General features: G+C 39.9%; 1 protein-coding gene across 1 annotated transcript in view; it reads right to left on the reverse strand.

Moving 5' to 3' along the window:
* Positions 1-2,182: 2,182 nt before the first annotated feature.
* Positions 2,183-24,629, reverse strand: part of ap1m3 (adaptor related protein complex 1 subunit mu 3) — a 35,971-nt gene continuing 13,524 nt past the window's right edge. The window contains exons 5-12 of the mRNA XM_037770871.1: positions 22,410-22,557; positions 20,756-20,882; positions 16,008-16,150; positions 13,091-13,162; positions 12,647-12,805; positions 9,791-9,916; positions 8,173-8,248; positions 2,183-3,801 (exon numbers count right to left, since the gene is read on the reverse strand). Of these exons, the coding sequence (XP_037626799.1) occupies positions 3,779-3,801; positions 8,173-8,248; positions 9,791-9,916; positions 12,647-12,805; positions 13,091-13,162; positions 16,008-16,150; positions 20,756-20,882; positions 22,410-22,557 (874 nt within the window). The 3' untranslated portion in view covers positions 2,183-3,778. The remainder of the gene's footprint in view (positions 3,802-8,172; positions 8,249-9,790; positions 9,917-12,646; positions 12,806-13,090; positions 13,163-16,007; positions 16,151-20,755; positions 20,883-22,409; positions 22,558-24,629) is intronic.

Genomic DNA, 24,629 nt, shown 5'->3' on the forward strand with positions numbered 1-24,629 from the left:
TCGCATGAGGCTGCAGTTTGGGGGGACAATTGTAGACTTCTGATATATTCGATGTAGCCTATTATCAGCTCAGATAACAGCTCATTATCATTCCTCACAAAGCAGAGAAGGAGAAATAACTGTTGGGGGAAAAAAAATCTGTGAAATTAAATCCATTACATCCACTCGGCCAGTCATAGAATTTCAATGCACTTGCAAAAGTTTGAACCGGGTTGTCAATATGCGTCATCATCTTTCACTAAATTATGTGAATTTACCGTATGCTGACATTGCTGCATTGTTATTATTGAGTCTCATTTGTTTCCGGAAACATTCACTTTCAAAGCAAAAAGTCCACTATTAAGAAAAACTTTGCACAGTGGTGGCAAATGAAGGTCATTCGTGTTTGTAAAAAGCCTTTGAGAGTCATTCCTCACATCGCCTTATACAGAAGAGCTTCAGAAAAGGTCCTGCATCGTGTCTCATTTGTGTGTGTGTGTGTGTGTGTGTGTGAGAGTCAGTCACGCCTCTTTATCTGTCTGCACATACGCACAGCCTATTGCCTTGAGACAAAAGGGGTCACACAGTTAAACATTGTTGGAGTGATGACGGACAGCAAACTGAAGGCACAATGCACAAGGCAGCGGCCTGTAGGGGCTGGTATAGACTAGCACCACTCTCCCTCTCTCCCTCTCTCTCTATCTAACACACACAGAGAGAAAACAGCGAGGTTCACGCTGCAGAAATCCTGTAATCCTTACTTACATGGATCTGTCTTTTGACCCACAGTATAAAGTAGCAATGGCAGGTTGTGTATCCATGCGTGACAGCAATAAGAGGTGAGCAGAGCGAAGAGGGAAGAGCAGAGAGGAATGAGTGGGAGGAGAGGATTCACAGCTTTGCTGTCAGGCCAAGACAGTGAGAATATTTGAACACAAACAATTTAAAGCAGATGAAATGTGTCCTGCTTTAACTTACTGCAAGTACAAATGAATGAATCCAAATGTATTTCTAGCTGTATCACAATATTTGTGACAGATTTAGGCATTTTACAGCTCCGCTATAGGTTTAGTCTTAAACTCAAAATTCATAAACTTTCACTTTGACCACTATACATCAATGTACGTTATTTAAAGTGATCTGATCTGCACCAGTATTACCCTGTTTGACTTACCTATAGTATGTAATAGTACTTTATCTCTAGTAATTGTGGATTCGAAAACATTTTGAACACATTCATTCTGCTCACACTCGGGCTTGATTGGGACCATGTGTTGTTAATATAATATTAATATAAGATAATAAGCAAGAATTTTCTAAAAAACTATTTATAGACTCATACAAAATGAATAATACTAATACATAATTACTGTATGACCGACTAGAAGTGTGTGGTGGTGTCTGTATCTGCAGAGACCCTGAACCACTGCCTGTATTTTCTTTTTTCTTCTTATTTTGCTGTGTTCAAGGCATTTCTGGGCATCTGCAAAGTTGTAACCCCCAACCAATAACAGTATGCAGCCCGTTCAGGTCGTCAAATTACCGCCACTTTGTCACGCCCCTTGGCGTCTGATAGAGAGGTACAAGCTCCCCTCTGTCAGATACAAAGCAGCCGTATTTGACGGATGAGAACGGGTTGTGTGTTTTTATGTGTCCCCAGGATGAAATCTGCCCTTCGGCGACATTCTTTCAAAATCCGGCAACTCTGCACCTTCCCAAAAGGGTTGTGCAGAGGTGTGGGTGTGTTTATTTGTGCTTTAGAACGTAACTGTCGTGAAACAATCAGAAAATAACATTTTATTTATGATTCACTGCTTTGTTGTCACTAACCCCGCTCCCTCTCTTCATTCACTCTATGGCTCGCTCGACCATCGCTGCTCTCTCTCCCTTGTTGTGCCGAGGAGCGGCCAACTTTGTATGACATGTTTACAAATAGCAACATCAAAATTGCTTTACAGCTCCTCAACTGTCAAAGAACTTGAATAATGTGTTATGTCAAATCGGACATTTATTGTTTTTAATCAAACTCCTTGTATGTGATATTTGGGGTTAAATATATATATAGAGAGCTCAAAGCAGATCTGTCCACTAATAAGTCAAATTGCTGATGTGCTTCATTTCTGAGCTGCAATTCATCATATTATTCATCTATCAACATTTGATGAAACAGTCTTAAAAAAACATGTCTTATTGTATTCCAAAACAAGATACAAAAAAATGTTTATTTCCAAATATATCCCTTTGCTTCCTATCGACAAATAGTAGTTGATAAATTAATGAAAACACACAATAACACACACTTTTAACAACCCTCACTGGTGTCAGAAAAATGCCCACACAAGATGCTGGAATGATTGTAACAAAAGGTTTTGTACTTCACCAGCAGAGATGCAATAAATGGACACAGGACTCTCGTCTTTGCTGCTGGCAGTGCAGCTGAACTGATGTGGTGCAATGCATGCACAACAGAGGGAGTGAACCACACCACAAACTGCTCTGAAGAAGTATACGGGCTGGCAGAGGTCGACATATAAAAAACAAACGAGTCATGGAAAAACAATTACCTCAACATATTGTCAATATTCTCAGAATCCCTGCAGGTAATTTTACCTTTTGTCCTGCTCCCACCTCTCCTTCTCAACCCCCTGTTCTGCCCTTCAAACACTTCCCACAGGGGACTAACTAGTACAATATAAACAACAGATAGAAATGACAGAAAATTCTGCACCGTGCTCATTCCTTTACTCTCAAAGCTGCAAGCTGATTTCGAGCACAAGGACAAGGTTACAGGCCCCACGAGAGCGCGTCGACGGTATTATGTTGCACTGCCGACGCCTCTGACAATATTGTGCCTTATTAATCATTGATCTGGTCGCTGGTGTTAGTTTCGGTGCACTGGGGATTATGTTCACAGTGCTAAAGGTGATGATACATAGGCAATTTTTTAAGGCAATGAATATATAATATAAAGGTTCCGGAAAAACATACGCCTCTGAAAGGCGATGAACATTAACAAAGGAGTTAAAATGTACTATATATGGATCATAAAAGGGTTATTAAGAAGAAAACATATGAGGAATAAACACCCCTACAGTTAAAGATGCTGACAGATGTGGTGCAGTGGTTAAAATCCTGCATGGAGCAACAGCTTTCTCTACAGAAAATAATGAAATTTGAGTACATGGCACACTTTTGATTTAGAAAAATCACCCATCTGCAATATAATGACCCTTTGAGAAATATAAAATGAAAATGACCAATCACAGTTACTGTATATTGGCTCTACGCTATTGTTTGGTTTGCATGTTACACAGTAAAAAGCTACACATCTCAGTGGAGAAGCCAAGTACCCAAAAATGATAATACTCCAAATTTCATAATATTTCTTAAAAATGTCTTTTTCCTCCAAATTGTGCTCTCAATTAACCTCAAGGAATATCATTTAAAAATGAGGAATTGAGAGCGTGTCAGAACCAGACGGTGTCACAAAGTTATCAGTTCATTATTCACATATTAAAATGTTTGGCTTGAGTCCTGAGGAGCCCTTTAAAAAAATCACAGGTCAGAGGTGATGCCACGGCCTTTCCCGGCATCTTAGTTGAGAGTGTCTTAAAGGAAGGGATGATGTCTTGTTTCCGTTCAGAGTAGGGGAACAGTTCCACGTGTCCTCCTGCGCTTGACCTCTGCTGTCCATCGCAGACGGGGAGCCAGAGAAACAGAGAGAGGAGAGGAGAGGAGAGGAGAGAGGAAGACAGACAGAGAGAGAAAATATCCATTCGTCTAGCAGCATCTGTGCCCTTTAGTTTGTCCGGAGCTGGTAATCTGCCAAGAAATGTAACATCAGAGCATTAACACAGCTTTCTTCCCTTCATCACTCTTGCACATCAAATCACTGCCAATATGAGGCCCATTAAAGACCTAAACAAGATTTGCACCAACTCGCTGTAGTGGCATTCTACTAAATCACATCTCCAATATTTAACACATTATTTCCTTACATAGATATTTAATTCTCTGCGGTTTCAGACTTTGGAGAGTCAACCTCCGGGTCTGAAAAGTGAAGCCAATGTTGAAGTGCCTTAAACTTGCATTCTTTCTAACAGCCAACAGGGGGCGACTCCTCTGGTTGCAAAAATAAGATTTAACTGTATAGAAGTCTATGAGAAAATGAGCCTACTTCTCACTTGATTTATTACCTCAGTAAACATTGTAAACATGAGTTTATGGTCTCAATCGCTAGTTTCATGTCTTCTTCAATACAGAATGATTTTCATTTAGTAAATTATGGTCCCATTTAGAGTCAAATAGACCATAAAGCAGGGTATGCTTTAGGGCGTGGCTACCTTGTGATTGACAGGTCGCTACCACGGCGTTCACCGGTCTGGGAGTTATCCGTGTTTTTCGTTTTAGAACTTGTAACCTTTTTGGTCGCCTAAAAAAGTCTTATTCAGCATTCGGTTGTACTTAGCTCTACCCTCTCATGGTTGCAAATAACCAAGATGGCGACGGCCAAAATGCCGAAATCAAGGCTTCAAAACGGCAGTCCACAAACCAATGGGTGACGTCATGGTGACTACGTCCACTTCTTGTATACAGTCTATGGTAATAACACAGATAACTAAAACTCCAGCCTTAGAACATGGCCTTGCTCAACAGTGTATTGTGTCATTCACTCCATATTCCTGAACGGTAATCTTTTAAAGAATTATCTAATATTTTAGTTATTAGCAAACAACATTCCCATTAGCCCTAGACCATTGCGGGTTAAACGTCACAACAAAAGAGGCGAGTCCATGGAGGAGTCGAGGGGCCGCGGTTAGCTCAGACATGTCTGTAATAACAGCAGAACAGAGAGAAGTGATGGTGTAGAAGTTTGTAGACAGCAGAGATTACAGCTTAAAAGCTGAAATAACCTCTAGAGCAGGGGTAGGCAACCTGAGGCATGTGTGCCACCATTTGCATGCGGTAGCTTAACCAATGGCACACTAGCAATAAGTGTGCACGACAGCTTTTTGGGCAGCCATTGGAAGTTGCGCAGCCTGTTATTTATTGTAGTTTGATATTTTTTTCCCCAGCTGCATTCCAAGACCCGCCCTTCTCTGCCTCTGATTGGCTAGGACTCGTTGTCTTATTCGCAGAATTTAACTGTATTGCTGATTGGTGGAAGCTGGTAGGTTGGTAGGCTGGTAGTGTTTTTATGGATGGCAGTCTTCTAGCACAGTGCTCTCATATATATTTACAATGTCCTGATTATGGGAGAAAAATGCTTATTAAAAATGTTGCTATGCACGTTGCCTATACAGTATAGATGGAATAAAATGAATGTCCATTGGAGATTTAAATTTTGATGTGGTGTCATAATTAAACTTAATGTAAATATGGCACACTGATTAACAAGAAAATAAAAAAAATGGCATTTCGTATTAAAAATGTTGTTGACCCCTGAACCAGGCCTTATCACTCACATCAGTGGCCAACCTCAGCAACGCTCTTGTGGTTTAATGAGATCAAAACTTTGCGGAAATCCTTCCCAGAAGTGTGCAGCATATTATAACTGCATGATTTCAGAATAAAATGTTCAAGAAACACATATGTGTGTAATGTTTGGGTGTCCACACATATTTCTGGCCATGCACTGTACTGAACATTACTGTCTGAAAATGCATTACTTCAAACTCTGCAGTATAATTTCCGGATATTTGTGAAACAAAAATCACCATTCAGGGGTCATTTGACAGCCAATTTCAAAGAAGCAGCTGCAGTGAGATGCTGCACTGATCACACTCTGATCACTGACTGTCTGATATCTGTGGAGTTGTCACTTACTGCGGTACAGTACGGCCACTAAATGCCTGTTCATCACTCATTAATAAGTCAGCGCAGTCCGTCTACAGTATCAGGGTATTGTTTAATCAGTGTGAGTGTGTCTGTGTGTAGTGCTGAGTGAAATGTGATCAGCACCGTCTTCTCCCCCCCTCCCTCCCCATGTTGCTGATGGTAACAATAAGAGAAAGGTGATAGCGTTCTCTCCAGTCCCTATCAAACTTCATCACTCTTCTTTCTCTTACTCTTACTCATCTCCTCCTCCTCCTCCTCTTTCTCCTCCTCCTCCTCCTCCTCCTCTTTTCTATCCCTCTCCTTTGCTTCCTTGCTGATGTTACAGCAGGGCAATAGAAACCTCGGCATCCGCTGAGTGCCACCCTGGGAGCTTCCCGGCACTTTGTGGCATCATTCAACCTCCGGCAGCCCCCGACTCGTACCCGACACATCCAGGTAATGTGGTTATGATGGATGTTACAGAGTCAGGTTCATTTCTCGGGCGCATAGCAGGTATGAAACTTAACGATTTCTGGCAGTGGTCCAGCGGAGGTATTGGGATTCCATCTCCATATCATTTCCATTTGCCCCCCTCCATTTAAACTAGTGAGATAGTAAGGAGGATATTGCTGCAGTCTAATCAATATATTGGAGCGTTAATTTGGAAATATGCAACTATGTGTGATCTGTCCAAAATCAAGCATGTGTTTAAGGTAGCTTCTTCATGTTTTCAAGGTAAAATCGAAAAGTTAGTGGGGTGACAAAAGTTCAAAGCACACAATTACTGAAGCATCTCTTGGTGCTTGTCTCTCTTGGTGTCACATTTTGAGTTTGAAAGATGCTGAAGGGTTCATTCCCAGGGCGGCAACTGTACCTAAAGATCCCAGGTGCCAGCTTTGCTAAACAAACTTGCCTGCATTCTCTCAGCTTTACAGCTGTTCAAAACCAAGAATTTAACGCCACAAGCCACATGTAGCAGGATTGTAAAGTTTCTATCCTTGGCATCCTGTGTGGTGTCACTTTAAGCCCCCTGAGGTCATGGCTCATGGCGATAGCGCCAGGTAATGGATATGATGTACGTTATACAGCTGGGTTCAGTCCTGGGGCACACACTGAATAGTGATGCAGAGAGACTGATCCTGATACTGCTCTCGCAAGGAAAACATCATGTTTAACCTCGGGGTAAGCTCCGATTTGCTAATGGTTTTTGGGGATTTTAAAACCATCCTGAACATCAACTCAAAATTCATAAAACAGAAGAAAGTAAAACAGCAAAAGTGGAGTTCATAAGTCCTACACAGTGTGGGCACTGGATATTCATCATCAACATTCATTTTAATAAATCATACTTAATATTATGTGACTGTATTTTCAACATCTCTGAAAAAGTGCTTTGGTTTTTAAATTTCTCTTCACTGGAGGAGACTGTCAAGCAAATCTGATCAAACCACAGTCACACAGTCCTGATGAGACAGACTGGTTGAGTTTTTGAGTGTTAAACTCTTAATAAATAATACTTAAGGATTTTACTTTGATTGTTGATAATTTAGTTATTCTTTAGATAAATAAATAAAAGCAGATTATCGGGGGATTTAAAAGTACAGATGCAACAGTCACAACAGGCCTAAAGCTTGATTTATGCTTGACGCATTCGCAAGGTTTGTGTTTGTGTGTCCGCACGGCCAAAGTGACGTCATAACATCAGACACGCTACTTTGCGTTGGTCACATGCTACAGGTTTTCGCCAAGCCCCCAGGAAGAGCGCAAAGCTTTGAAGCAAATTTTACTTAGTGGCCAAATGGTGGAATTACAACTTCAGTGTTACAACTTCACGTGATGCCATTGGGCCCAAAAAGACTTCTTCCCTTAGACTTACATTGAGAAAGAGCCGTCTGTAAAACAGCAGATATTTTTTTGAGGTAAATCAACTTTCCAGTACGAACACTTGAATTAGACTGAGAGTTATTTCCCTTCCTCCTTTCATGTGAATGAGACCCAGACTTAGGCTGGAGCGAGGGCTGAGAGGCGGGGTTAAAGGAAACGCTACCGTGCCTGATCTATGGGCCCAATGGATGCGGAAGATCGCCCGAAAGATACAAGTTATTTTATACTCAGAGGTCAAGCTTTTTTTGGCTTCATGCGCCACTGAGCAACTTTCATAGGAATAAAACGGGAGTCCGGCTCGAATGCTGTATCCAGTTCTCTTTATACATCCATGGTTCACGCCTGCACATCTAACATTTTCGATACACTTCCCCCTACAGTTTCGGAGAATATCAGTTTGCCGCAAGGTTTGTTGCACAGAAGACATCGTGTAAAAGATCCAAACGTGAGAGTTGAGGAAACAGAATCTGTACTGTGTGTGTTTGTTCTCACCTCCACTTTGTGTGATGTAGCGCACCCATGGTAATGCGTGGTAACCGCTCTTCTCTATGATCTTTAGGTAACGCACCTAGGGAACACAGACAGGTTAAATATAGTTATTTCACTACCAACATCTACCCAAACTCTGTGTGCTTCAGTGGGTTCATGACAGCCCACTTATAGCAGATCATTTCTGTTTAGAGCCAACAATGTATCTCCAAATCTGGTGATTTTTCAAAATTTAAAATTTAAAAAAACAATTAGATTGTCTGAAAATGCCTTTTACAGAACTAAAAAATGTGCTGCTTTTCTTAGCATGAAATATTTTAGTTATTTAGTTAGTTTAGTTATTTATGTGTGCAAATAATAACATAAAACAAAAGAGAAGAAATATACAATAAAATAAGAAAATGCACAGGTGAGATGAAAAAACCCTTGTAAAGGAACCTACCTAACATTAAAATCAAAGACAGCTGTATTTGCACCAATTTACAAACAGACATAAGTATTTTTAAAATATCTAAAATAAAGTGAAAGAAATACAATTTCCAAACAAGAAATATTACAGATAAAAAAGACCAAGCATGAAAAATAACTAAAAACAGGGATTACAATAACAAATATTTGCACTGCTTTCATACACTGTATCCACCTCATTTGCATACTACTGTACTCCGTCAAGAGGAGTTGTTTAAGATCTTTTTCAGAAATCTGAAATGAGTGAAAATTCTCTGAAAGCTTTTGTTTCAGGGATACATGGTTTTCAGGGAGCACCTTAAAAAGTAGCATTGGTAGTGTTGTTCAAATATTTTTTTGTTATATTGGTTGAAATTCTCATTACATCCTGACAGCAATCAATAAATCAAACTGCTCTGACAAAAAAAAAAATAGAATCTGGAATCTGTGGCCGTCGCAGGACTGTAATAAACACGTCAAATCATTTAATTTGGCTCAAATGTAATGATTGGACGGACTGTCTGCCTGTTCGCACTCATTGCACATCACCAGAGTCTTCCACAAGCTGTGAGTACGAACAATAGCCATGTTCGTTGTTTACATTCATAATGATAATTCTGGGGGATTTCAGTTTTTATTTCCTGTTTTATTTTGGTATAATTGTCTCTCATTTCAGATACTTCACTTCCTGCCCCTTGTGTATTTCCCGCCTGTGTGATTACCTGGCCCGCCCTGATGAGTTTCATCCGTCCCCCAATCATCCTTCCCCCCCTTGTGTATTTAGTCTGTGTGCTCCCCTTTTTTTGGTACCGTCACCTGTCTTTCCCAGACAGTTTCCTGTGATCTACTGTGTTGTTTGTCAAGTAATGACTGTTGCTTGGGTGTCGTGCTTTTGGGTCCCTGTCCTGCTGGTTGCCAGAGTTCCTGTGACGGACTGTCAGTGTTGCCGACTTGGCAACTTTCTCACTAGATTTAGTGACTTTTGGAGCTAGTTGGCAACACTGGGCTGGGTTTTTCGGTTGGATCATTTTTAAAAATCTAGTCGGCTCTTGCAAGTTTCTCAGCATTACCGACCCTACCTTTAAGCTTTTTATACTCAGGTGGGGATCATATACACTATACATGTATTTGTCTAAAGAAAAGAGTGTAATGGTTGTTAATAAAAGGTTCCAACCTGAATCCCAGACACGGTGAAATAAGGGATCTCAAAGTCAACTGTGATTGGTCTCTTTGCGTCCAGCTCATCACTGTCCACACTGGGAAGCCCAAAGTGTGCCCGCATCATGTACTCCTTACCACCCTACACATGCAAAAAACAGAAAAGAGAAAAAAAAACACAAAGCTGTTACTGCATCTGGTAAAATAGAGAAAAAAGACTGTTTTGTCAGAAAACAAAACAAACTTTAAATTTATGACAGCGTGAGACAACTCCCATGTCATTTCATGTGAATCAGATTTACAGCAGTTTAGGAGATTTAACATCTGCCAGATATATCTAGGCTTTAAACACAAGAAGAGGGTTAATCATTCTTCATACCAGCAATTGTGTAACACATCATCTGAGCATGTGGTCTGTCAGTTTGTACTTTGGTTTTACTTGCTGCAAATCAGTTACCAGATTGACTTAAAAGCCACTGAAACTTTGGTTTCAAACCACGATTTCTTTATAACACTTAAGATTTATGACTAAATAAGCAACAATCAAAGTTATGGTATTGAAAACAACAGAGTTTAAGGGACTGTGTTGTTGTGATCTTCTCTATTTTGATTGATAGTAGCCTGTCAACAAAAGCCAACAAACAACAAGTTATTGTATGTGACGTCACCTTTGTCCAGCTACCTTCCCTGTTATAGGAGAGTCATGTTTGTGGATCGGGGTTGTAAATAACTGGACAGAGCTGAAGGATGCTGGACTGTGGATGAGTGTGTTCATCAGTCTTTTATCACAACAAGCCTCTGATTCATCTTTGTGTCCTCAAACCTCCATCAAACATTACACGTTGAGTATGGTTTCCTGAGAGAATATGCAGTTTTATAGCGTCCGTAAGGTTGATAGTGACAGAGAGAAATGAGCTGCAGAGTGAAACAAGGGCTGGATGACAATACGTCACCAGTAATGGCAGTTCTTAACCCATCTTGACAGGCTGACGGTGTAATGAATTACTGAGCGGATATCAGAACTTCACAGATAAGAGGAACCTCTACTGAATTAACGCTCTGCGAGTTTTTAAAATCTGTTAAAATGTTCTTTTCTTTAATAGTTCTGGTGACAGCATGGACTGGCACCCAAAATGGTGAAATGAACAGCAGGAAATGGAGAGATAAGATGTGATCGTGTGTCTGTGGAGAGGCTGATGATAATGTGATAAATGGCTGCTGTCTAATACTTGTCAGAGTCAAAATACAACTTCTTTTGGGACTGATTAAAGCGTATGTAGATATGAGGCATCATCAGTGGTGGAAGAAGTACTCAGATCTTTTACTTCAGTACATGCAGCCATGCCACAGTATAGATGTACTGTTACAAGTAAAAGTCATGCATTCAAACTTTTACAAAAGTACAAAAATATTAGCATCAAAATATACTTTAAGTCCCAGTGAAACAGAAGTTAGAGCGTCTCTAGTTTCTGTACGGTGAAGTATTTCGCAGTGAAACTGAATATTTACAAAAGGGATTTAAATCAACTCCTTTGCATTTGATTGGACCGCTAAAAAGTGGGCGGGCTTAGATTGTAGCGCGATACGGAGCTACAGTACAGAGGACTGTTGGCTCTACACACACCTCGCTTGTTGCTAAAGTTGCAGAATGATTGACAGATGGATGTCATGATGTTATTGGTTGAAACCGGTTGGTACTAGCTTACGTAATCACACATCATATTTAGTTTTACAGGAAGAAAAGATTAATGAATTTTGAATGAATTTATAAAAATAGAAAGAAATCGATTTTTTGGTAATTTCTTCTGCAGATATTGTTAAATAGGTGCACAATATGACCGGTGATCTAAAAGGGTTAAAAAGGCTTTTTTTTTTAAATTTCATCTTCACTTTAAAAGGACCAAAAGTAAAAGTACTCTTTATGACAAGAGCGAATGGCCCAGTCTAGAATAATGTTTATCATTGGTTTATAATTATTGATGCATTAACGTGTTTATCACTTTAGTGTTGCAGCTGGTTTAGGTGGAGCTCATTTTAATTACTTTATATGCTGCCAAGTAGCTTGTGAATCCCCCCTCGGGGATCAATAACGTCTTACCTCATCATAATTAATTTGTTGATTATATTTTGTATAATTCATATGTATCTGCAAAGTAAATAAATGTAGAGTACAATAGCTGCCTCTGAATTGTAGTGGGGCAGAAATATAAAAGTAGCAGAAAATGGAAATGTAAAGTACAAGTACCTCAAAATTGTAGAGTGCTTGAGTAAATGTACTACTTACTTTGTATCACACTGATGCTGCTCTGCCTTTACAACTTCATAGTGGTGGAACGTACATCAAGACATCAATTTTTTATCAAATTTAGAGGTCCTCAGTTCAGGAATTCATTGAATATGCAACTGAAATCGTCATCTTTCTTGCCAGCTTTTAGGACAGAGATAAAGAAATTTCTCATTTCATCTTGAACACCGTGGCTAGATGCTTCTGTTGGTTGTATATATTTACTTACTCTAGGTTTGTTTGTCCGTTTTTTCTCTTCTTTTACTACTGTTTATCCTTGCTTGTGAGTTTTGTGTTTATAGATATTTTTTGTGTTATGTGTTCTTTGTTCATTTGTTGTTTTGTTTTGCTTTTGATGAGTAATAATGTCATTTCTATTTGTTTGAATAGGGGAGGATGATTTAAACCTTCCAGGCTTCTTTCATCTCCTGCACTGAAATTACATTTTCTTCTATTTTATATCCAAATAATTGTGCAAGTAAAATAAACTAAACTAAAAACATAAACAAGATAGTACCGTTCTGCAGCGTTAACATGTACTTGATGTATCTTAAGTTATAAACTGTGATGTTTTGTTGCCACACTAACAGGGAAAGACTTGATGGTCCACTGCACCACGCTCTTCTCGGGCACCCACTTGGCGCTGCCGGTGCTGGTCTTGAACTTGGGTGAGTCAGCATCGCTGGGCACTGGCACCAGAATGGACACATTGTTGGCGGTGGACCGGCTCTTGAACTGACTCCGAGCCTGTGGAAGGTGAAAGAGGACGGAGTTCAAATGTCATCTGAGACCTTTACAACAACAACAACAAAAAAGAGCATGCGCATTCAAATTCAAATCCAGGAGGTCTTTGTGATTATGCACACTGCGGCTTGTTATTTTGAGTCTGTGTGGCCGTCACTGCCTCAAACAGATGGTAAGCGGTAATCCACCTGGGAAGTATGTGTCATAAATACTAAACAAGTTCCAGTGAAGGGACTAGATGAGTGGATAACGGTTGTCGTGCTCTGTATGTGTGTCACTCATCCTTACCTTCACCTTGATCTCCACGCGGCTGTGAGAGTACTTCTCAATCACGCTCTCGATCCATATGAGAGGCTTCACCTGTCAGAGAGAGAGAGAGAGAGAGAGAGAGAGTGGACAAGGTCAGAGAGGCGAGCACAGAGCTGAAGTGCATCACTAAAACACACATCACCAGTGACACAGTGGACAGGAGAGAGAGAGAGATTGTGTTTGTACAAGGGAGACAATAACTGTTCAGACGGCTCGCACTTCACATAGATTTCAGGCAGGGCAGCACCCCCCACACCCCCCCGCCCTCAAGCATCCTCTGGTTCATTGAACAGCATGTCAGGATGAGTGGCAACACGTCGCGCAGCAGACAAACCAAACCGCTATTTATCTTGAAACATATTAGTTGTCATTGTAACTCGGCGTTAACATATATTTGCAGTCATATTGTTTATTTCTTAGTGTGAGATTTTGATTGAATTTGATTTGAATAGTTGTGGAAAGTTAATATTTTACTACAAGCAGGTTTACTAGAAGCTTTCTTTCATAGTTTGGCTGTCCACTCTATTCTCTTTTGAGACTATATCAGTATATCTGATGTTGTGTTGACACCCTGTGGACACAGTTTTACAGTGACTATGTTTACATGCACAAAATATTCCAAAAAGGACAATATTCCTACTAACCTGTTTATATGGCTATTGAAAATGAATATTCCACTAATATTCCCGTTTACATGCAGCCGCGCATACTCTGTAATATCAACGTAACCGGTGGCGAAGACAGCCTCCCTCTTTAATTCCTTCAACCACCTTCTTGAAAAGGTCGGGGTTGCAATATTTGCGCATATTCAAAAACCTCTTGATATCTAAGTCTTTCATAATGGTTAAAAGTAGGTGTGTTTCTCCTTTCGACCAAAAAATGTAGACCTTTCTTTTGGGCATTATATATTATTATTTTTGCATGCATCTATGCAAACTGTCGGCTACTTGGTTTGTGTACAACGCACAGATCTGACCGTAAAAAACAGGCAAGAGGCCATGGGCATAGATCAAGACCCCAGGAAGAGCGCCAGGCGTTGAAGCAAATTTCCGTAGTGGCCAAACGGCGGTACTACAACTTCAGTGTCCGTAACGTGATAACATTGGGCCCAAAATTACTTTTTCCCATAGACTTACATAGGGAAAGAGACGTCTGTAACTTGGCGTATCATTTTTTTTAGGTAAATCAACTTCCCAAAACGAACACCTGAATAGCCCTTATTTAAATCTTTAGGTCCTAAAAGTTGTAAAATGCACTAATAGCTGAATTCAGAGTTATTTCCCTTCCTCCGTTCCGCGGCTGGAAGTTCATGTTGTTATGTTGTTCTTTTATTTTGGAATCTCCACTAGTCTGGGGGCGGGAGGCGTGTTTTCATGGAGCTCACACCTGAAAAAGCAGGTGACAGGACTCCAGCTGACATCAGTTACCTCGTTAGGCTGAACCAAGTAGCCAGGGAAGAGAGGGGGGAGTGGGTAGAGGGCTTTGTTTGGCTTTTGTTAGACATTTCTTCAGTTTATTATGCATTTTATTTCATCTGTATTAGGTAATATCCATTTGTATTTTGTATCTGTACATATCAAGATTAAGTTGTAGATAAATCTAGTTAATTTATTGTAGGAGAGTTCATGTGCCCTTCACTGTTGGTATAGACCGCAGGTACATATCCAAGTTGGGAAAGCAGTGTGGTGTGTCAGAGAGAGGCGATCAGGTCGAGTGGCACCGCACCGAATCTGCTACACCTGTGAAACTGTTCTGACCGTCTGCCTGCTACCTGTCGGAGTGAGTTGTGAGATTTTTCTAACATGTATCTGATCGCAAAGAAAAAATCTGAGCTCTGGAAAAAATCCCTGTTTGACTGTTGCTGCTCAATTCTCCTCCACGCTTTACACCTTCATCCCGCTGGCTTTCATCCTGTTTGTTAAGGGTTCACAACTTCAAAAACTTACAGGTGGATTTTGAATCATATTGATTAGGGCTGTCAAAGTTAACACAATAATAATGCGTTAAGGCAAATTTGTTTTAACGCATTAACGCATTTAATCTTCTTTAAGGCATTAACGCAACTTGTGATCTTTTGGTTGTAGTGGGCTCAGCTTTAAAGCTAGCCTGAAGATACGGCATTATATGAAACTAGGAATCCTAAGGAATCCAGTGGTATCAACTATGTCATAGTAGCTTGTCGCAAAGGAGGCTAAATAACACTCCAAACTTTAAATAACATTTTTGGCGAAGGAAAAAATGTGATGTGAATGAAAATGGGTTCTATGGGTACCCACGAGTCTCCCCTTTACAGACATGCCCACTTTATGATAATCACATGCAGTTTGGGGCAAGTTATAGTCAAGACAGCACACTGACACACTGACAGCCATTGCTGTTGCTGATATACAGTACGTGCAGATAGTTGTTTTTTTACACAAACACATAAATGTAATAGTATTTAAAATTTGGTTACAAAAAAGTTGTGACAATAGTAGTAAATATAAGATTATGATACATTTTAAACAGTAAACCTCACTGGAAGTTAAATCATTATGAATAATAACAATACAGCACACAAAAACACACAATACAACAAAACTATTTTAAACATTAAAGAAGAAAAATAAGGGTTAATTTAAGGGTTATTTAGAATTATAGTTGCATATTTGCCAACATAGACATCACTATCTGTGATAAGCCAATATCGGCCAAATCTACCAAATTATCAGAACGTAAAAATTGAACATGATTTGTGCGAGTAAGATGAGGAAAAGAAGGAACTGTCTAGGTTGTGATGGAATCTGTGTACACGCCGTACTGTGAGACAAATAACAAGTGTGCTCTTGGTGTCGCTGGTGTGCAGCTGGTGTGAGTGTGTGTTAAAGAGAGAAGTTTGTTTGTGTGTCCTACTCACTGTAGTGTTGAGGCGGTAGGACATGAGCTCGCTCTCGCCGTCGGGGGGGATGAAAGAGATGGTGCGGTCGTTCTCGAAGCGTGACAGACGGACACACTGATGAAACTTCACATCCTCCAGCTCCACTGTCTTACTCTTCTCTCCTGACACACACAAACAAACAAATACACACACAGAAATACACAAAAAAAGATTGAGAGCCTTCCAGCCAGCCTTGGGGAAATCAAGGTCAAGGTAATGATGACTGACAAACATTCACTCAGTCTCTCACTCACACACACACACACGCACACACACACACACACACACACACACACTGACGCACAGTGTGCTTAAAAATCCATCTGCCCTCTTGTTGTCCCCCACTGAACAGTTATTTAGCTGCTACACACAAACATACAAACACAAGCACACCATCATCTTCTCCCCACTGAAGCTCATTCAACTGCCTCACAAATACACCCACACCTGCACACACACACACAACAACGTAAATAAAACACTTCTGATAAACACATATCCGTCTTTATTTAAGTGTTTTTTCATTACTCTGCAAAAAAAAACACCATTTGCTTTGTTGTCAAAAGATTCTGATTTACTGTTTGTGAAATGAATCCGCCTACTAGACTAATGCAGATTGTTTATTATGGTCTCATTTTGTGAAATACGCCTACAGGGAAATCTTTATCCCAACGGGAGATGTCCCACTGTTTTTTCCTCACTATATCATTGGTAATATGACTGCTTAAGTACACAACCATTTGTCAGTTGAGGTGTTTAAAACCTGTCAGACACAGAGAGCCACAGGGGGAAATATTAATCCTTAGTTTATTGATGAAGAAATACTGTGAAAATAAATAAATCATATTTGAATATCTGGCATTTTTGCTGGATAAACAACAAATTATGAATTGATTATTAAAAGGTATAATATGTAACCGTTGTCGGTAGCTGTTTGTATACACACAGCATTTAAAGTTGGCCATTAGAGAGAGAGCAGCGATGGTCGAGCGAACTATAGAGTGAGTGAAGAGAGGGAGCGGCGTTAGTGAGAACAAAGCAGCGAATCAGAGAAAAAATAACATGATTTTATGATTGTTTCACGGCGGTTACGTTCTAAAGCACAAATAAACACGACTAAAACTGTGCACAACTTCGCATAACTCTGCGGGAAGGTGCCAAGTTGATTTTGAAATAAATACAGTCAGGCTGCACACCCTGCATACTGTTACTGGCTGTGGGTTACACCCCCATGTGGGGCTGAAAGGCTGTTTGCTGACGCCCAGAAGAGCAAAATAAGAGGAAAAGAGAAAATCCAGGCAGAGGACAAAGTCTCTGCAGAAACAGACACTGCCACACATTTCTAGTGGATCATAAGTGATGATTGAGAGGTATTACTTTTGCATCAGTCTATATATATATATAAATAATACCTTTTAAATTAGCTGTCGAATCATTTTCTGTTAAACGCCTAATTGAGATAGCCCTAGAGTATAGTTACAAGAGTTAGTGACCAATTAAGCAGCGACCTACATTTCTAAAACTATATACCACAGAGGCTGCTGTAGACCAAAATCAGCAGATTGTGTCGGCTAGATCATTTTTCTCTGTGAACAAAATTAAGCTTTTTCTGGGCAATTCCTCTCAAGGGTGGAGCAAGAGTGCAGCGCTGTTGCAATAGGCATTTAAAAAGCGCGACCTCCTTAATGGCAGCATCTGTAGTCTGCTGGAGAAAGGCCGATGTTCTCCTCCTCTGTGGTTAATGGAGGGTGCTGAGTGGTGGAAAACTGCTGTAATGACTGTGGGCCTGTGGGCCTTCAAGCAAATCCCCCATTCAACAGTCAGCTCAAAGCCTGCCTCACCTGCTCTGAATGCAACCCTGGACCAGCGCTGTCGGAGAGAAGGTGTGTGTGTGTGTGTGTGTGTGTGTGTGTGTACTTGTGTGTATTTGTGTATGCAGCTTCCTTGTTCATTGTTCTCTCTCTTGAGTGCGTGTACGTGCATAGGTTTATGCATATTTGCTTGATACTCGCTCGTTTCTCTATTGATTTTGCTTTAGTGTGTGTGTGTGTGTGTGTGTGTGTGTGTGTGACATTTCCTCATGCCTGAGAGGGGACTAGCTGGGGTCAGGTCTAGAGAGAGCACAACACTCCTGGACAAGCAAAGCAGGGAAGCCCTTTACAACGGTTTCTGCCTCTCTATTTTGGTTTGTTTTTATGTCAGTAAATCACACACACACATACACTGGCATGCAGCGTTCCATAGAAGACAGAAAAGAAAGGTCGTACGGGACAGTCCCTGTCACAGCTTGGACCCCAGGGGCCGCCGGAACAAGAGGCAGGTGTGTGTCTGTGTGTTTGTGTAGATGCCAGGTGGGGATTGAAGATGCAGCGTTGTCCCCTGTGGTTCACCTTTAAGGCTGCTTTAATATACAGCAGCAGACAGGAGGAAGCTAATCTGTTTTCTGTCTGCTGTTGCAAAGTAAAAAAAGAGACATGGGGAACACAGGAAACCATTTTATTATGGCATTTGGAAAATGTTACTGTCCAAAGTATCTCACAGTGCTTTGATATCACTGACACGCAGGGGCCAGAGAGACACTTTAACACAGACTTCTCAGCATTTAAAGGTCGAGGGCACGGGATACGTAGGGAATGAATCTACAACTCCTTTTGGTAGTCAATTAATCATTTAAGTCAGCTTCCCGGCAAAAATGCTAAATATTTCTTGGTTCCACCTTCTCAAATGTGAAGACATGAAATGATAGTATAACCGAAAATATCTGCATTTTGGATTGTTGGTTAGACAAAACTAGTAATTTGAAGATGTCACACTGGGCATTTTTTACTAAAACAATTAATTGGGAGATAATCAGCAGATAAATTGATAATGAAAATAATTGTTAATAACCGGAATCTCAGCTCATGCTGTACTTGTAATCAAAGAATAAACAAATAGTCCCAAAACCAAACACTTACATCCACACATCAAACAAACAGACATCACCTCTGATACGTAACTGTGATTAATCTTAGGGACATGTGAGCAGGTGTAGACACTCAAGTGTTACAAATGATATTTTAGATAAAAGGCCACAATTTGTGTCTAAAAAAATGCCTTTTTGTGGGCTATGTAATTTCATGCACCAGTTTTAATTTTCTCTCGGTTCCCTGTAGTGATAATTCTGGCCTTCTGCCAGCAGAGGGCAGTGTTAAATTACTTATACACTTCCTCACATTTTGGCTGCATCCAGCTGTGATAAAATGTGCAGATCAGGCAAACATAATAAACGCCAAACGACTGCGAAATGATATGTAAAAAAGTGTAACTGCAGAAGATGAGAGGGCGAAACATTTTAATATTTGTATAAACATTCAGCGCGAGTGTGTGTGTGTGTGTTTTGCTGTATCTGTCAGTGTGTTTGTTTGATCATTATTTCGGAATTTTTTTTTCTTAGGATATGTTATTTCCCAGACTGGGAAACACAGCGGGGGGATTGTGGGCTGCATATACAGGATATCCACACACCCTCACCTTTCATCTGCAGGGCTGTAGCCTGGGGTGAGGATTAACGGAGAGGCTAGACAGTGATGGGGCCTTTCCCCCATCCCCATCAGTGAGGAGTGGTAGGGGGGAAGAAATGTAGGCAAAAGAGAGGATGGAAAAGAGGGAGATGAGAAGGGGGAGAGGGTGCGGGAATAGACAAGGGGAGATGTAGCAGTGGGAGACGTTATTGAAAAAAAAAAGAAGAAAGTAGGAGGAGAGGGAGAAGAAGATGAGGAAGGATGAAAGCTAAGCCGAGTGTGAGATTTGCAGGAGTGAGGGGTTTAAAGAGGAGGTGAAGGTGGATGTGTGAGGGTGAGTTCAAGATTTAAAGCATATTCGCAAATATTTTTGGGGGCATTTATGCATTATTCTAGCAGAAATCTCGTAAATATTCCTCTGACATGTCACTCATGCGTAACAGTCTGTAAATTGGTATTGGTGCAATTTATGGAAAGGAAGACAGATAATGAGATAAACTTATGACCCCTGCCTGATGTCGTAGACGCATACCACTACACTTAAACTATAACATATTGCATTTTTCAAGAAGCATCAGAATCACATTGTCAAACTAAATTGTTTTGCATGACCTGAGTCATTGATTACAAACCATTCATTTGCTGAGGGGCATGTACGAAGGAGCAGGGTCTAAGTGTTTTCAATCGGCGCTGATCTACGGTGCACACAAATCCCTTCTCCTCTAGTTTTATCTCAAATGACTTCATAAACGTCACTGCCCAGATGTCAAGAAAACGAAAGGTCAGTCCTCTCACATTCATGTTACAGCTGTCATTTACTTGTGTCCATCTCAACAAATCCGCCCGCACAGGCAGCCTGCATTTTGGTTCGCTTGGAAACGGTCCGAGACCACCTCTCGCAAGCGGTCTCGGATCGGTTGTTTTGGTCCACAACAGAGTTTGATTACTGCGTTCACAACCGCCCAAATGAACCGCACCAGGGTTTGAACCGCACCAGAGTTCGATTAAAACAGACTTTGGCTTATGAAAGCGCCCTAAGATACAACTCTACTTAAATTATCCAAGATCACTTTTTCAACTTCTGCTCTCTCATATTTGTTGAATGTGATCCAAGTCAACTTCACAGTCTATGTGCCTCCATTGCTTCCTCATAAATGCTTTTAAGCATATAAGACGTGTACTAACAAGACTGTATGACACTGAACATGACTCGTTGTTACTTACTGCCTGTGATTTCAAACAGCACTTTGTCATTGAGGCCCAGTCTGAGTTCAGGCATCCCCGACAGGCAGACTTTGAGCTTGATGGTGCCCACTATTTCACTCCGCAGGACGCTGCCACTGGCGCTCACCTGTATAGACAGAAGAGCAACACATGGCATTAAACAAGAAAGGTATTAATTCATGTATTGTGATCACTTTTAAATATTTGACAGTCAAATCTACACAAAGTTCACCAGAAAGTACACCAGCTTTACTGTTAGAAATGTGCACTTTAAGTTGCTTTGTTTTAAATAATGGGGCGATACAGATCAGTAGCAGCCATTCAGTACATACAAACAGACTGAGGGACAAAGACTGAAAAGCTCCCAGCATGCAGCATGAGAGATGTAAGCAATGCATCAACGTGAAAGAGGATGAAAAACCTCTGATAACATAAAACAAAAAGTCCCTGGTCACAGATAAGGAAGTGCAACTGCAGCTCTGTAGCAGTGCTTAAATACGTACAGTACTCTAGTCTTACAAAAACCTGCAACTGTGTGTCAAGTCGTCCTTGAGGTGTTGCTTCAAGGACAATATACTTCAGAGGAAAGTCATTTCTCTTTCTTTTAGCTTAAAAGACATCGGCATGTTCATGTATACAAATCTGTTCTGCTTCTTTAGCTGCAGGAAATCTGAGCCTTTGTCTGTATTCCTGTTAAAAAATACTAGATGTTCCTCTAAATGGGTTTATCATGTAGCTTAATAACATCACATAATATCACTGATCAGTGATTATTACTTTGTGTATAGTATAGCTGACTATATATAAGGTTAACGGGAGACAGATATAACAAATAGAAATAATTAGAAGAATATAATAACTGAATTTATTACATTACGAGTCCATTTTATTATTAGTAGTAGTATAACAGTTAGAAATTCTGCTCCCTTTATTAAGAGAATTATTATTTTTAAACCATGATTAGCGACATTTTACTACATTTTTACAAAGTCAAAACATTTTACAGAAGTTTCAACATTATAAGTAGGTACAGTAGAGATCATATCAAAAGTTGAAAACGGTGTATAGCTGCATCACTTGCTGAGTATTAATTCTGACTAATGTATTTTATCTGCTTAGATTACTGACAAACCTTTTGAAGTGCACACAATGGAGAAACATAAACACCATAAAATGTTGTATTGAAAGAGAATAGAGGCTTGTTGATATTAGAGACTGTTTCCTTCGCAATTCTATTGAAGGAAAGAGACTGTTGGGAGGAGTCAAAACATGCCAGCGTTTTCACAAAGACACTTTCAGCACTGACGCACCCACTCAGCTGGAGTCAATGTGATTACATGTATATATCTGATTTGTTTTGCTTATTGTGACCTTATTTGTTGTATTGGAAAATTAAATTTGAAAACCAATTAATACTGTATATTTAAGTAAAAGAAAAGAGTTCCTAATTAAATAATAATCATATTGTAGTATTATATTATATTGTATTACATTGTAAAACATTGTCTATTTAGTAAACATCATGGATAGGATGATAAGAGCTAATGCATGTCATACCAAATAAATGTCTGTAACTCTTTGCTGAGTCAATTTATATTTTCTGAGAACATTGCTTTGTACAATATGATGTTGACAAAGCAATTATTGTCCTCACCAGTAGATTTACTGACTCGATGACGTCCATGAAAACTTCGTTCTTCCTGTACTTGATGCCCTCTGACCGCCACGACACGGCATTGGTGACGGTGGCAGGAGGTCGAGGAGCCCCGACCTCTAATTTATGACCCCGCTGGGTGATGTACCTGAAAGAGACAAAGGCAGAAAGGAAGATGTGAACATGCGTCAGACTGTTTCCAAATTCAATCTGTAATCCTGCTGCAACCTGAAAGCGCACGAGAGCATCGTCCTCATTAAGATGCTTCAGGTAGAGACAGAATTTCCAATTTCTGAGAAGTATATCAACAAACAGCTGCAGTGTTAAATAATAATAAAATCTCTTAATCTCCTTTAAAGACTGTCACATGTAGAGGAGTAATATCATAAGTCTCATCAACAAAATAAGATTCTTAAAAGAAAAATAAACAGGAAATGGTAACAAACCGTATATTTTTTTCTTGTAACACAAACCCAATCTCTCTTTAAGGAATGTTTTTTTTTTTTATATTTTGTATTAATCACACCTCATGACTTAAAATAAATTGGCAATTCTAGTGTGCATAAATTAAATAAGGTTGGTACTCATGTTGAATGAAGATTATTCGTGGATGTAATTGGAAAATGGAGATTTATATGAACCCATTGTGACTGTAACCACAGATGATATGACTTGCGTGCATTTGTTTACATCATGATACTAAACTATTATGGTGCTGCTTGGGTAAATTAATCCACAGCATCAAGTGTCTTAAAGTGGTTTGAGCAGGAGATGCCAGAAAATCTCCCTTCGTTTTCACATTACATGTATAAATTTGATCCATTGTTATTATAAAAATATTGATTGGTGCGATCAATAATATACGTAAGAGCCCTAGCCTTGACTGTGGCAAATGTTTACTCTGTTTATACATTATAGTTATCAGCAAGAGTATGTTTAGTCTATGTGTTACTCCATCCATCGCTCCCCTTATTCACTGCACAGCGCTGTAAATTGTCTCTTATTGTGCAAGCTGGAGAGCCACTCTGTCTTAACAATCCTCTGACTGTGTCCAGGGAGACATGATGAATTATCATGAGAATAGGAGAGCGCTGTACTTAGATAAACAACATGTGACCAGGCCTGTTTTTAACCAAACCACCTGCCCCCCACCACTGTTTACTTCTCTGGGCTTTGTTTCCACTGAAGAGCTGTCTTCTTCTAATTTATGCCACCAAATGTTCCCTGGAATACAGTGTCCAAATGTCCACTTCTGGGGTTTTCATTCTTTTCATGATTTTATAATATACCGCTTTATTTATATAAAAAAACAAAGTATTCAAAATAAATTAAATATCAATTTAGGGCTGCAACAAGTAGTGGACTGAACGATTAGTTGATCAAAGTAAAATAATCGCCAACTATTTTGACAATCAATTCATCGTTAAAATAATTTTTAATGCAAAAATGGCAGAAAATGCTGTTTTCAACCTCTCGAATATGGAAATGTCCTATTTTTCTCTGTTTTATATCATATTCAACTGAACTAAGATGTATTTACAGTGCATCATTTTTTTTCATTTGCCACTCACTGAAAATAAGAAAAAGTCATCACCCTATGACTGCCAGGTGATTTATACAGTAACCTGGGTGGGCATTTCAAGAACACAAATGGTGCTTTCGATATTTTGTTATGAATATTCTGAACTGGTGCTGTTGACCTGCACTTGAACCTGCTGCGGAGAAAGCGGCTAATATTCACAAAAAGACAAGATACAGATGTTTTGCAGTGATGTGCCTCAGATCTGCTTAAATTCATGAAATAAAATGCACGCTTCTATTTTAAGCTGCTAACACAAATAAAAAAGATACAGATTGACAGTGATTCAAACTGCGTCTCTTTTGTCCTCCCTCTTCTGACCTCTTCCCTTCCCCATTTCTCCTCTCCTATTTTCAGTTGTCCCTCACCTCTCCTTCTCCTCCAGAGGCCTGAGCATTTCCCCCAGAGTCAATAACACACTGACCCAATGTTCCACACAATCCTGCTGTCCTCAAGCTCCTCTTTTACAAAAAAAAGAAAAGAAAAAAGTGCAAAGCCAGCAGAAGAGCAAAAAGTAACAATGCCATTTTCATAACTTCAAATAAATATTTTTTGTTGTGGCTGTATCTATATGGAACTGCAACAAGGTGGGTAAAGTGGTGCCATTGCTGAAATAGCATTAATGGTAGTACTAATTTTGG

This window comes from Sebastes umbrosus, chromosome 5 (genome assembly GCF_015220745.1).
Source record: "Sebastes umbrosus isolate fSebUmb1 chromosome 5, fSebUmb1.pri, whole genome shotgun sequence".
NCBI lineage: Eukaryota > Metazoa > Chordata > Actinopteri > Perciformes > Sebastidae > Sebastes > Sebastes umbrosus.